The sequence below is a fragment of the Colius striatus genome, chromosome 1 (assembly GCF_028858725.1).
Source record: "Colius striatus isolate bColStr4 chromosome 1, bColStr4.1.hap1, whole genome shotgun sequence".
In the NCBI taxonomy this organism is placed as follows: Eukaryota; Metazoa; Chordata; class Aves; order Coliiformes; family Coliidae; genus Colius; species Colius striatus.
This window is the reverse complement of record NC_084759.1, coordinates 140,634,128-140,648,392: the sequence shown is the minus strand read 5'-3', so window position 1 is coordinate 140,648,392 and position 14,265 is coordinate 140,634,128. Positions and strand designations below refer to the sequence as shown.

The following is a 14,265-nucleotide window of genomic DNA, read 5'->3' as shown; positions in this document are numbered from 1 at the left end:
CACTGTCTGAGCTTTCTGATGAGGATGTTATGGGAGACAGTGTCAAAAGCCTTGCTGAAGTCGAGGTAGATGACATCTGCTGCTCTCCCCTCATCTAGCCAGCTGGTTATGCACTCATAGAAGGCTATCAGGTTAGACAATCAGGATTTCCCCTTGGTGAATTCATGTTGACTCCCCCTGATAACCATCTTGTCCTTCATATATTTAGTGATAACTTTCAGGATGAGTTGTTCCATCACTTTTCCAGGCATGGAGGTGAGGCTGATGGGCCTGTAATTTCCTGGGTCGTCCTTGCTGCCCTTTTTGAAGACTGGAGTGACATTGGCCTTTCTCCAGTCCTCAGGCACTTTGCCTGTCCTCCATGATTGTTCAAAAATGATGGAGAGAGGCTTAGCAACCACATCAGCCAGCTCTCTCAGCACTCTAGAATGCATCCCATCAGGACCCATTGACTTATGAGCCTTAAGCTTGGCCAACAAGTCTTTAACCTCTTCCACCCAGGGCAAGTCCTCTGCTGTCCAGGCCATCCTACTAGCCTTGCTGGACTGGGCTTCCCAAGGGCCAGCCTTGGCCGTAAAGACTGAAGCAAAGAAGGCTTTACTCAGGATACGTGTAAATCCAAAAGCTAAAGGAAATCTCAATCTTTTTGACGAGAATCGGAAGAAAATGCAACTGTATTTTACTTTGGGAATACTGTGAACGTGCCTTGTTTTGCCCTTGTCTGCCAGCAACACCTCCACCACTGCCTCCAGGGCTCTGCTCCCTGCTGCCTGACAGTTTTATCAACCAAAATATATCAGTTCAGGCTTCCTGCATGCCCAACACCATGGAAACGTCAGAATGCGACTACTCCTTTGGGCAAGTCCTTCCCTCTCCAGAGGGTAACACACCATGACTAAGCAAAAGTATTAACAAGGCCAGAAACAGGTTTTAGCAGCTCTGATTTTTTAGCCTGGCACGATATTCCAGCGCCTGTTCTATCACCTTGAGTGCACTGATTTACACTAAAGATGACACAGGATGTTGCAATACTCCAGTGCATATCACAAGCCAGGTACATGTGAACAACCCACAGTATGGGGACAGGCTGCTGCAGGAGCCACACCCTGGACAAACACAAACCACATTAGGACACAGCTACCCTTAGTCCTCTTTTGATAAAGAACTTCACCAGGAGGAAAGGTCTACAGAGCACACCTTCTCGTTCTGGTACACGTAGGCACAGTCAAAGTGGCGGTACCCAGCATCAATGGCAGCCATCACTGCAGCTGCTATTTGACCAGCTGTGGACTGAAAATAATGCCTAAGTCTTTAGAAAATCTGAAATTAGGAGATGTTACAGACCTGTATCCTAGTGAGGTACAAATAGGAAAACCACCTCATGGAAAGCAATCCCACTGCCACCACAGGTTGGTTGTTTTTTCTGCCCTGATTTTCTCTAAGGCTGTTACCTTCCAGGTGCCCAGCCCCAGAAGGTTGCTGGCCAGGAACAGAGGGGTGGAGTAATGCCAATGCTCTGGGCCCTCCCATCTCTGGCAAACAAGGCTTTTTCCTCTGCAGACTCAATCCACTCAAGTTAACGTGAAAGCTGAAATCAGTCACAAAGTTCATTACTCCTCTGAGGTGTCCAGTGAAGCTCTTTATCAAAAGAGGACTAAGGGTAGCTGTGCCCCAGCCTGGCTTATGTATGTCCAGGGTGTGGCTCCTGCAGCAGCCTGTCCCCATACTGTGGGTTGTTCACGTGTACCTGGCTTGTGATATGCACTGGGGTGTTGCAACATCCTGTGTCATCTTTAGTGTAAATCGGTGCACTCAAGGTGATAGAACAGGCACTGGGATATCTACCACGCTAAGAAAGCAGAGCTCTTAAAACCTGTTTATGGCCTTGCTAGTACTTTTGCTTAGTCATGGTGTGTTACCCTCTGAAGAAGAAAGGACTTGCCTGAAGGAGTAGTTGCATTCTGATGTTTCCATGGTGTTGGACATACAGGGAGCCTGAACTGATGTATTTTTGGTTTCTGAGAAAAACCTGTCCCGTCTCGCTCTGAAGATATAGTAACTAAAACTATTACAAATAGAGGAAATAGGGGAAAGTCTGTGAAACATCAGCTTGAAAGTGCCCTGAAAGTAAAATACAGTTGCATTTCCTTGTGATTCTTGTCTACATGAAAATCTTGTGCTCTTTCATTATGGCGATGCAATGCCTGTTTTAGACACGTCAGCTGAAGATTGCAGGTTTTCTGCAGACCGTAGGTTTTCCAAAACTCATCACTTTTGAGAACAGTTTACTATTTTGCTTGCCAAGTCGAGGCTATGGTCCTCATGGAAAAATATTTTCATGCTCCATTTCATGTTTTGGCCATCACTTGTGTCTAGGTTTGACAAGAAGGGGTGGCTCAGATGCCTTAAGAGTAGAGGAAAGAACACATTTTGTATTAGTGAAAGTGTTGAAAATATTGAAAATGAGAACAATTACAATTTAATTGTAAACTATTCACTGCTCTAAAAGATATTGTCTAAAAATGGGAAGCAGACATGGGCTATCTGCAGAGCTGTAGGAAAGCTCCCTGTGCCAGTCGTGGCACTGTGGCTACTGGGCACTCCTGCTAAGCACTGCTGATGGTGGCTGAGGGACTGAAATTTCTATCCTGAAAGCATGGCTGGTACTGTCAGATGATGGTGGGGAGAGAAGTACCACCTGTCTCAGTCAATGACACTCCTGGGTAATGCTGTAAACTAGGTACTTGATAAAATACCTGAGGGCTCTTTGTGTGAGATGAGCAACTGTGTGTGTGAGGAAGGGTCTGATCTGCTCTGTGGGCAAAGGTTGGTGCTAAAGCTGGATGCTTGGTGTAGTGCCTTTCAGGTTTGTTGACAGTTGTCTGCAGCAATTCCACTTTACCACAAATCACAGCTTGAAGAGATGAGCAGCGTTTGCATCTGAGAACAAGACTCAAAATGATCAAAATGGGTAGGCCGCAGTGGAAACAATCCTTATCAGGAGGAAGGGTACTTGGTTTGCTCCTGGCCTGCTATGGGATAAATTCCAGCTTCCTGGGGACTGGCTGCCCTCCTGATGCCTGGAGGAAAAAAACATCACATAGTTCTGGTGGTAAGAATTGTCCTAGGAAGTGTTCATGCCCATTAAGTGCAAGTTATTTCACCTCCATTCACAGGAGAGGGAGAGTCTAAAAAACAAGATGGACTCCAGCCAAGGGCGGCCCTGGCCCTGGGCACAAGGAATCATAGAGAACATGGCTGCAGTGTTTTGCCCAAACATCTCTTGGCTGTGACTGCAGCTTAGAGGTTGGCCCTGAGGGAGCTGCTTGCACTTAAACTATGGACACTTACCTGGGATGAATTCCCCCAGAGAGACTGCTGCATGGGACCTGGGAGTAAAGGACAAGAATGGACAGCACAGAGTGTTTCAAACACGGAAATGTGGTTTAAAAAACCCCACAAACCACAAACACATAAAAAAACCAGAGTGGGAACACTGCCCCTTGTAGATTCCAATGCTTTTGTTTGCCTATGGTAAGTAATATTCAGCATTAAGATTGGTGCTCCAGTACCTCTTCCCTATTTTCCCCTTCAGTTTGGACATGACATTCTTTTGCAAGTTAAATGTTTTTTATTGTGGATAAGAATAAAATGAACACTAATCTTATTTTACAGGCTGATACTGGAAAAATGTGACTGAAATAAGGCCCAGGATGAGCTGGGAGGAATCTTTAGGTCTGGACATTTCCCCTTTTATTCTTCTTTTTCAGAAAGCTTTAACCTATACTCTAGAAGTTAGTTGTTGTCTTCTACTTTCAGGCAGTGATTAAGCAGTTCATTCTTTCAGGATGGATCTTCCTTCTGTGCTCACATATCCTTACCCTGCAGCCTTAAGTGGTGTTGATGCAGGACAGAAGGCCATCAGCTGCTAGTTGCTCCTTTGTGTTTTCTGCTTTGCTATTTCAGCCATGCAATGACACTCACATAATGGGTAGAGAATTATTACAGCCCATATTTCGTTCTTCAGAACAATTTTACTGTCTCCTTCCACCAGAGAAAGAAACCCTATCCAGTGTCACTGAACACACAGACTATGCCTTTGCTGGCAGGCAAAATACAGTGTGTAAGCTCCATAGTGGAAAACTCTAGGCAGCAGCAGAAGCTCATTAGACCCCAGAGGCCTGCAGAAGGGCAGGATAAAGCCATCTTCAGTATTCTGCACTGAAAGGGTACTCTTTGTGATTTTTGCACCTGGAGGAAATAAAAGAGGAAGAACAACTGTCAAGGCTGAAATAAGTGCTATACAGAACTGCAGTGGGTGTATAGAGGAACCCTCAAGGCAAGCTCTGAATTCTGTAACTGCAGAATGTAAGAGACTTATTAGCATAGAAAAGGCATCCATGAGCAACGAGTTCAATTCTTTTCTAATTATTCAGGCACTAAACAGTGGGAGGACCATGTTACATTCTAGACAAGTAACCTTCACCTTCCACATGATTTCAAATTTCAACATACACCCAAGTAAAAGAGCTACAAAGTTCCTGTGAGAATAAGGACTACTGAAAGTGTAAGGGTTTGAAGGCAACAAGCTGTCACTTACGTGATCATTTCACAGATCCTCCAGTTTCTGTTTAAACTGAGCAGGGTTGCCATCTCCTCTTTAGTCAATTCAAAGTCAAACACCTAAAAGGAGAAGCAGATGGAAGTGACCGCTTTGAAAATTCAAATCAGAGTCACAAGATGAAAGAATAAGTTCACATCAGAATGGCTGCTGGTTAGAGATGATGGATTCATGCAACAGGGAAAGGAAAAGACGTATCATTTGATTTCTGAGACTCTACTGTTAGAGGGAAGAAACAAACAAAAGCGACTGCCACTTGCAGTTACGTGTACCAGCTACTCCAAGATGTTTGGTGAGCAATTTATTGTCGCAGAATGCCTCTGTGTGGAAGATGCACTTCTCTGACTCCAGAGAAACATGTGGCAGACTTTCAAACTTAAGTCAAGCCAGCTATGCTACTTCTGATGTCCAGTATCAGGAAGAAACAAAATCCTGACTTAACAGGAGCAATGTCATTTAATGACACCAGGGCTCTTCCCTTAATGTTGTTTACATGTAGTTTGAGGAATGTTACTCCACCTCTAAGCAAGCCCTGCCTGCCACTTGATCCACAAGTCACAGAACAGAAAACATTATGTAAGGTGACTGATAAGGTCATTCTCACACTGTTTAAGTGCTCTGTGTTTCCTCCAGCTGTACTTTTCCCTGTAGCCCTAGCTTCCAGATAGAGCCAAAATCCCAATCCTCCTGTGTGAGGAGGGCTTGGGAAGGGTGAGAGAGGATCACTGCTTGCTGTGCAAGGGCAAGCTGTGCCAGCCCTGAACATGCCGTGCACCCAGCTCACTCCTAGCGGCTCACCTTGAAGTTCTCCACAATGCGCTGTGGCGTGACAGACTTGGGAATCACAATCACATTTCTCTGGATCTGGAAGCGAAGGAGGACCTGTGGGAACAGAGCACTGAGTCAGAGAGAGGCCAGCTTCTGCTCTGGAGGAAGCAGAGCCTGTTCCAACAGCTGTCTTCCCCAAGACAGAGTCACTTGTGCAGAGCTGCGTTTCAAATCACTCTCCCTCTCCTAGGTAGCATCTCCTGAAGGCCAAGGAGGCAAGTGGTGGAGGCCCAGACAGAAGGTTTCCTTTCACATCCACTTTTGGGACAGTCAATTCCATTTCTTCCCACCTGGGCTTTCAGAGGTCTATGCAAGGCTTCCATTCTCTGCAAGAGGACTTGGGGAAGTGTCACCAGAAAATGAATCAAGAGTCCTCTTCAGGTTGAGGGTCAAAGACATAGTAGTAGCATATACTGTAGAGCATAGAGTGGACAACCTGCATTGCTTCTTAACACCACAAAAAAGCAACACAATTCAGAGGGCACACTGATAGCGGCTGTACCTTTTCTTCAAACCATTTCCTTACTGGCTGTGTTACAGGAAAGAGTCCCTACTATCCAGCACCTACCCACCTGTGCCGGGGTTTTCTTGTGCTTGGCTGCAATCTCTTTGATCTTGGGGTCATCCAGAAGGGAAGGATTCTCTGGCTTATCCCTACAGAGGGGAAAAAACCCAACAACAAAGAAAGAAACAGACAAAAATCCAATCATCACTCCAGAAAGATTCTACTCCAGTCATTAAAACATAGATACACACCTGCACTATTACTCATTCCATTAGTCTGAACAATTCCAACCTAAACCACATGAAGCCACTTGGAAATCACCTGTCAGGGCGTCCAAGGGGACAGTATGCTGTCACAGTGATTCCTTTGGATTGGCAATAGTTTATGAGCTTCTCCTGGGTAAGGTATGGATGACACTCGATCTGCCAACAGAAGAGCAGAGACTGAAACTGTTGCAGCATTCCCACGCTGCAGAGGTTTCTTTCCTAGTTTCCCCAGTGCAGGCTGCCTTCATCCTACCCTGCATGTGGTCTGTGTGACACAAAAGATGACAGTTCTACAGGGAACCAACTTTTAGATTGATCCTTATGTACTTTTTGGATTTTGTCCTGAAAGACTTTACAGAAGTCACTGTTTACAGTCAGAATGGTACCTTGTATCTGGATTCTTTATGACTCCAGAGAGAATCCCTCCCAGGAAAATACTCCAGAACTTGCAAAAAGTGCTTCAACACAGTAAGAGACAAAATATTTTGGTCCTTTTTATACCAAGAAATATGCACTGGACAGGATTTCCAACACATGTGTCTACTTTGTCCTCCCTTTTTCCATCTCCCCATTGAACTGTAATCAGATCTGTATAACATCTGACAACTATTCCCCTGCTCCCTCTTTGCAGCTTACCTGGTTATTTGCAGGCTTGTGCTTCAGTCCTGGCTTGTTCAGGATTCTTTCAGTCTGCTCACAGTTAAAGTTGGAGATTCCAATGGCTTTTACCAGACCAGCATCCACCAGCTCTTCCATGGCCTAACACAAAGGGCAGCAAAGTCAGCCTCTGGTGTACAAGACAGGGCCTGACTGCATTTTTCCTGGTGTGGCTCGTTTCCCTTCATGCCAAGCACAAAATAACTGTTTGGACCTGTCAGGTTTTGGATTCTCAAGGAGAAAAAGCACACACAGGCAGTATCTGAGCCATGTCTTTTATCACACTAAAGCCCAAAATCATTGTTGAGACTGGGAGATCCCCGAGTTACACACGGAAAAGTAGACTCTAACTTTACTAGTGTGACAGCACTGCAGGGCTATGCCCTAAGACAACTGGACTGCAACTTGTCTCTTTCTGCACAATCTGTTTGAGCACTTCAAGAACTGCATGAGAACTATTGTGAGGAAAAGTCCTACAGCCGTGATGAAGTAAAGAATTTCTTCTTAACATTAGTCTGGTCTGCAGCTCCACAGAAAGTGACTGTGCAGCTCAGTGACTTGAGATGCTAATCCAGAGTGAACAGGAATCATAGCTTGGCCAAGCACATACATTTATAAAAGCTACCACATACATCTGCTTATTCTTTCCCACTATTTCTGCTATTCCTGCATACATTCTGTGACTGCTGAGGCCACCAGCACTGCTGAGGACAGAAGACATGACTTCCACTGTAGATGAACTTACCTCCCATGTCTGTAGAATATCTGTATTGCTGGGTATAGCCATGCCTTTGTCATCTGTGGGAAACAGCTCCTCTCCTGCCTGTCAGAGTAAGAAAATGCTTGAACATCTCTTAAGAAGTTTGCTTAACACCATAACAACTCACAGCCACAATAGCTTAAACTTATACTACAGGGAAGAACTCTGACTCTTGTCTACATTCAGTGACTCCTTTCTGAGCAGCAGGAGGAATTTAAGGCCTTTGTGCCAGTCATCATTCCATCTGCTGCTGGACCCCTTTTTTTTTTCCCCTTTTTTCCAGAAGGGCATCAGGAAACCCAGTTAGGGACTGGGAACATGTAGCTTTGGTCTGCACACCACCAGATCTGCTGAAGTGTTACATTCAGTGACTAAACTCAGTGTAAAGCCACTAATACTAGGAACATTAGAAGCACCTTTGAGTACAAGTTATGAAAAGACACCGAGTGAAGTGGGTTTCACAGCTGTTTGCTACTGTTACCACAAGACAGTCTCACTTTCATGGCTTTGTTAACATAGAGCTAAAACAGAGTATGAAAGAAAGATGAGCCTCTCAAAAGCAACAGGTAGAATGAAGACTGATCAGAATGTAGCAGGACAGAAAGACTAAGAATAGTCAAACTGAGACAACAACTCCTCCACTAATCTGTGAAAGGGTTTAGGCCTCCCTACAAGTTTCACCTTGTGAATTTCTAAGACTTCTACAGGCAAGGTCAGCTTTACCTGGATTGTATTAAGGACTTTGTGATTAAAGAGAGAAATGGAAACCAATTATTTTCTCTTGGAAATATTTGATCCCAGGATCAAAGCAGGAGGTAAGCAACCATCTTGCGGCAGAGACCAAAGCTAAAGTAAAGCTGGTTCATGCAACAGACACGTGATTGTCTCTCAGCCAGAGCAACTGTTGGACTGTAAAGCCATATAGCTCCCCAAAAGCTGCCATCATAAAAAACAAAGCCAAGGGCATTGCAATTACTGTACCTTGAACCCAAGAGGCCAGTGAATGAGGTAGAGATCCAGGTAATCCAGTTTCAGGTCAGCAAGAGTCTTCTGGCAGGCTCCCTTCACCAGAGGCTTTTCATGAAACGTGCACCACAGCTAGAGACAAGAAACAAGGCACACTGTGACCTGCTGAGTTAAAGCTCTTGGGTGCTGTCCTGCACAGGACAGAAATGCTCCATCTTCTTTGGAAGGTGATGTGGAATGAGGCCATGCAACGGCTCTTCAGATGGGGCTTGCTGTGCCAGGGGACTGGCCCGTGACACCGAATTCAGTCTGTGCAGTGGCAGCACAGGTATTTGAGCAAGACCATAAAAATGTCCTCTGGTTCCATTAGTTAGACATGACATGTACTGTTTGTTTTTTACAGTCTGCCTTTGCAACAGGTGGTTTTTAAATCAGTACATATATCTGTCATTCCTGACCAAGCGTAAGACTTTTGCACTGAATGCAGCAGGCAAAGCCAAGAAACGTAAGGCAAGCCACAAAGATATGGCTGTCACCAACCATTACCAAGGTAAGAAGCAACTCCAGGATGCAGCTAAACAGCCTATTTTCCTTAGGAAGCAAAAGAAAGGGAATCTATCTTCCTTGGGACATGAGCTGAGCAGATTACACTGTCCCAAGGTGCCCAGAACCTCCTCTTCCTCACACGGTAGAGACACCCCTTTGGCAGGACTGGGGATCCAGCTGCTGGAACAAGCACCAGCCACCACCAGACTCATCATCTTCACTGTGCTTTAGCAGTCAGTGAGATGCTATTACCAAACGGGTTCTGCTTCTATATCACTCCATGATACTGAGCAGTCTCAGATCTCCACATTTCGGGTTTCTACTTTTGCCTGGTGCTGTGATTCTTTTTGTAGATTTGGGGGAGGGAAATCAGTCTTGCTATCCTTCAGAGTTATTGGTTTGACGAGATGAATGCTGCCACCATTTAATTAGGATCAGGGCGATTCTTCTCCCTGCTTAAAGCTCAAAGAACTCATCCTTCCTATTCAATGGCTACAGCAGTAAAAGTTGCTATAGTTAAACAGGAGTTAAGCTCTATCACTGCGCTGATGAAGTGGGACAAGAAAGTAGTATCAGGAGTGATCCCATTTACATTATGAATTTCTCCAAAGCACTTTAATTTCCTACAATAAAAACATCACAATCTGTTTCTGATTCGAGGCCATCTGATCTTTACCTTGCTGACAATGAAGAGGTCTTCTCGTTTCACAACACCTTCCTTGATTTTCTGCTGGATCCCATCCCCAACTTCCTTCTCGTTCTGGTACACGTAGGCACAGTCAAAGTGGCGGTACCCAGCATCAATGGCAGCCATCACTGCAGCTGTTACCTTACCTGGGGGGGACTGAAGGGAAAAACGGTATCATATGTCTTGATCTGGGATTCTCGCGTGCTGCTTCTTAGCTGGAATGTACCTAAACACACAACGAGGCTTTCCATAAAGCTTTCTTGGGTCTGTATGACTCTGAAAGCACCTGAGCCTAAATCTGGCCTCCAGCCGCCCCTCTACCACCTCGTTCCCACGCTGGGCTCTGCAGCGCCGTTGCGTTGATAGCGGGGCTGTTGCCCACGGTCGGCCCAAGGCCCCCTCACTTCCCCAGACCTCCTCTGCGAGAGCCACGGCCGCAGTTACCTTCCACGTGCCCAGCCCCAGGAGAGGCGCCTTGGCCGCGGCGCCGAGCCGCACGCAGGCCGCCATGGCCCCGCTGCGCACCGCGCCTCCCGCCGGCCGCTTTCACGGCGGCCGAGCCCGCGCCGCGCCGCGCCGCGCCGCGCCGTGCCGTGCCGTGCCGTGGCCGCCGCTACCGCCCTGCCCAGGGACGGCGTCCCCCGCGCGGCTCGGCGCTTGGTAGCGCTCGGCAGCGCTCGTCCTACTTCTCCTTCGCAGCCAATGGCCGTTCGGGTCTTGCCCAATGGCCGCGCCGCCCAATCAGCGGCACAGCGGGGCGGCCAATGGGGGATCCGGACGATCGCTGTGGTAAGGTGCAGGGGGAGCTACCTGCGTATGGGGGGTGTCGGGGAAGGTACCGCAGCGCTTTCCCCGCTGCCGGCCGAGTGTCGCGGTTGGCTGCCCGGCTGCCCCAGGCAGGCCCGGCTGCTGAGGGCCGGCGCCGGAGGTGCCGGAGGACGGCGGCCCTCGGCAGAGTCGGGCCTGGACGGCCGCTCCGGGGCCCAGTGGTCCCCACACGCAGCTCTCCGGCAGGCTCGGGCGGGCTCGTGTGGGCTCCTGTGGGGGCAGTCAGAAATCGCGGAGCTGATGCCCCCCCGGGGAGTGTTCTGCGGCCTTTCCTCCTGCTGAAGTTCCTTATCCAAAGATTACCTGGGGTAATGGAACAAAAAGTCCCACTTAAACACAAGTTAGGACTTTTCTGCCGTTCGGTTGAGGGGCTCCGGCACAGGCTGCCCAGGGAGGGTGTCGATTCTCCTGCTCTGGAGGTTTTTAAGCCCGCCTGGACGCGTTCCTGTGCGACCTGATCAAGGTGAACCCACTGTAGCAGGAGGGTTGGACTGGATGATCCTAGAGGTCCCTTCCAACCCCCACCATTCTGTGATTCTGTGAAAGGGCAGCTGTGGCCTGATCTGGCTTCTGTTTGTGCAGCCAGCAGCTGCTGCAGAGCCCTGTCCAGCACCCTCACCTGCTGTGAGTTGTTCACGTGTATCTCTCTTGTGATAGTGCTGGGGTGTTGAAACATACTGTTGCAGTTCATCCTGTGGGTTACTAGGAAAGCTTGTTTTATTCAGTGTCACTTTGGCCAGTCTTTTTGTCCTTGGTGAACCCCGGGGGATGTTCCCAGGGTGAGCGAATAAATAAAAGTCCCAGAGTAGGGCAAGAGATAGCTGGTGGAGCTGTTCCATCGTTGCTATCTGCGTGGCTGTGGACTGTGAGCCATGGGCTGAGGAAGGGCTGAGCCCTTTAGCTGGTGCAGCGTGTCCTCATGACAGGGATGGTGGCCTGGGCTGTTCCTGGGAGCCCTGTGATGGTGCTGCATGTTGATTGAGATGGCTAGAAAAGCCTTGTTGTAGCTGACTTGTGAGGGAGGAGAGCACCCTGTTCCCTTCTCCATATGGCGTAATGCAGCTTTTGCTTTGGGGTGAGTGAACTTATGACTAATTTAGAAAATAATGAGTAGAAACCACTTAATTTTAAATGTAGAGAGAAAATATCTTTTACTATGTGTTCAAAGCTGCAGCAGAACATTGAGTTTTCAGTTCTTGTCACAATGATCACATTGTCCCTCTCACTTTAGGGAGGTGCAGACCATATTTTGGAATAAGATATACAAGTGCAGAAGTAAATCGCAGGTGACCTTTAATTTCACATTAGTAACTGACCTTGACATTTTGAAGAGGCAAAATATGCAGTGCAGTGGAAAAAAAATATCAGCAGAATCCTGTAAGTACTCCAAAATGGTATGTTAAGGCTGCCTGAGCAGGTTTGCTGTTGATACTTGGGGAGTAGATTCAGGTAGAAGCCTAAGTTTGGAGTATGTATAATGGTGCATTTTTCTGTGGGTGCCTCTTCCACAGCAGATGCCCAAGCTCTTTTTGCTTCATTTAACTGAAGGCAGACAAGTTTTTCTCTTTAATCTTCCTCCTGGTTTATGTCAGTACTATCTGCAGTCCTCAAAAGGCTGTGGACTTCAGTTGAATCACTTATCAGTTCTACAACTCTGGGCTTACCTTTCATCCTTTTTGGGGATTTCTTCTTAGATCTGCTCTGAGTCTGCTCAGCTTCTTAGGAGCTGGTTTGCTGTTCAGAGAAATGAGTGAAAAATGCAAAATGATACCTTTTGTCTTGGCTGCGATGTGTTTTCTCAAGAGAGCCTAAAGACCAGCTGAAGTGCCAGTTTTGTTCTGCTCCCCTTTGTGTTCCCAAGACATTGGAGTTTGTGGTGCTGCTGTGGTGATTTCTTACTGCTAGCAGTATCACATTCAGAAACCATCAATGGTGAGTGGGTTTCAAGTCTTGATGTGAGATGTGCCAGAATCAGTCAGATTTTGTAGTGGAGCAGCACCAAGGTGAAGTGGTACCAGCAGAGAGTTATTCTCTGCAAGTCTGTGGAAGGCTGCAAAACCTGACTGTGTGGCCAGTAAGATGGGGACCTCCTATAAGAAAGGGCAGAAAACCCTGCAGCATGTGCTTTCCTTTTTCTGATCCTGTCTCTTTGGGGAGAGGTTTCAAAGTGTTGCATTCCTGAAGCAAGAAGCTGACCAGAGAGTGTGATGACAAACAAAGAGACTTGGTGGACAGTACAGCTGACAAATGCAGTTTGTCCTTCCTCTCATTTTCTTCTGAGATTTGTGTGTTTCTTCCTCTGTGGCCTGTTTGCATTCTCCTAAGAAGGTGGGTGCTTGGTTTTCCTTAATGGTTTATTGAATGAGAGATATCTTGGACTTGTAACAGAGGATTTTGGGCAGAAGGTTTGTGTTTTGCTTTGCTGTTTGCAGCTGTTGGTGTGAGATTTTCCCTGGACCATGCCAAGACACAGGAGCTGTCATTTGTTTCTCTGTCCAGAAGGTGTGACTGGTGTTGTCAGATGATGTTGGGGTCTTTGGGAGAGAAGTGTATTGAAACAGGATATTTTTCTTGTGACATGGTATGCATTGATTCCACTTTCAGATGCTCATTAAGGCAGGAATGCAGACAGGAGGAGAGAGTTTTAATTTAGTTCTAAGACCTTGGGCTGTTTCTTGTGTTGCTTTCAGGCCAAGCCAAGAGCAACCTCTGAGGTCCCACTACCATCTCTTTGTCTTCTCAAGAGTTTTTTTTTGAAGACTTTTAGAGTCTTGGGTAATTCTGGTATTTAATAATCTGACAAGCTGGCAAAACTGCATACTTAGAATGAAACTTCAGCAACAAAACTGTGAGCGCATACCCTCATCCTCTAAGGAGGCAGCTGCAGCCTGGACATTCCTGACAGCCAGGTCTGTTTCAGCAAATTGATGTGACAAAGCCCCTCTGATGTGTCCTTTCTTTCAGTAGGCTGTTGTGTGAGCCCTGGGATGAGAGGAGACCCTTCAGATTGGAGCACGAGAGCCCTTCGGTTCGGGTGGGATGGGGCAGTAAGTGCTGACCTTATGCAAGGTGTGTCTGGATGGTTTTGTGTGACTGTGTCCACAATGGTGGCTCCAGCGTGAGCGAGCTGTAAGCGCTTGAGCAGGAGCTTGCCACAGGAAAGAGGGTGGTTATGAAGAGTGACAGAACTTCCCTGCTACTTTGGCTCCCACATCATGGTAAATATTGTACCCTTATTGGGTTCGGTATTTTGGCTTCCTTTGGGAAGCTGGGAAACACGTGGTCGTGGATTATATCTTTGTGAATTGAAAGGAGAAATTTTAGGGAGAGGATCCTAAGGTGCCAGCAGTCTGGGCAGTCCCGAGAGGCTGAGCCTCCCCTTCCCGCGGGTTGTGCGGCGGCTGAAATGCCTCCCAGCAGCGCCGGGGGCTGCGGCCGGCGCCCGGGGGCTGGTGGCTCGCAAGGAAGGGAGCACGGCGGGTGTCCCCCCTGAGGGCCGGCTGCCCTCTGCTGCTCGCTGGGAAAAGTGTTGGGTGCCTTTGGCGGTCCGGGCGGGAGCTCAGTCCCCAATGGGCGGGTGATTGCAGCCAGCCTCTCTGC

General features: G+C 47.5%; 2 protein-coding genes across 2 annotated transcripts in view; one reads left to right on the top strand and one right to left on the bottom strand.

Annotated features, from left to right (window-relative positions):
• Positions 1–3,598: 3,598 nt before the first annotated feature.
• Positions 3,599–10,388, bottom strand: LOC133627006 (aldo-keto reductase family 1 member B1-like). The gene is made up of 10 exons (XM_062009607.1): positions 10,282–10,388; positions 9,826–9,993; positions 8,619–8,735; positions 7,623–7,700; positions 6,857–6,979; positions 6,276–6,376; positions 6,022–6,103; positions 5,420–5,503; positions 4,601–4,683; positions 3,599–4,251 (listed from the first exon to the last, which is right to left on the bottom strand). Exons 1-10 carry the CDS (start codon positions 10,345–10,347, stop codon positions 4,209–4,211), a joined length of 945 nt encoding a protein of 314 aa, XP_061865591.1. The 5' UTR covers positions 10,348–10,388; the 3' UTR covers positions 3,599–4,208.
• Positions 10,389–10,542: 154 nt separating this feature from the next.
• Positions 10,543–14,265, top strand: part of BPGM (bisphosphoglycerate mutase) — a 46,275-nt gene continuing 42,552 nt past the window's right edge. The window contains exon 1 of the mRNA XM_062009555.1: positions 10,543–10,626. The gene's annotated coding sequence lies outside the window, so the exon portion shown is untranslated. The remainder of the gene's footprint in view (positions 10,627–14,265) is intronic.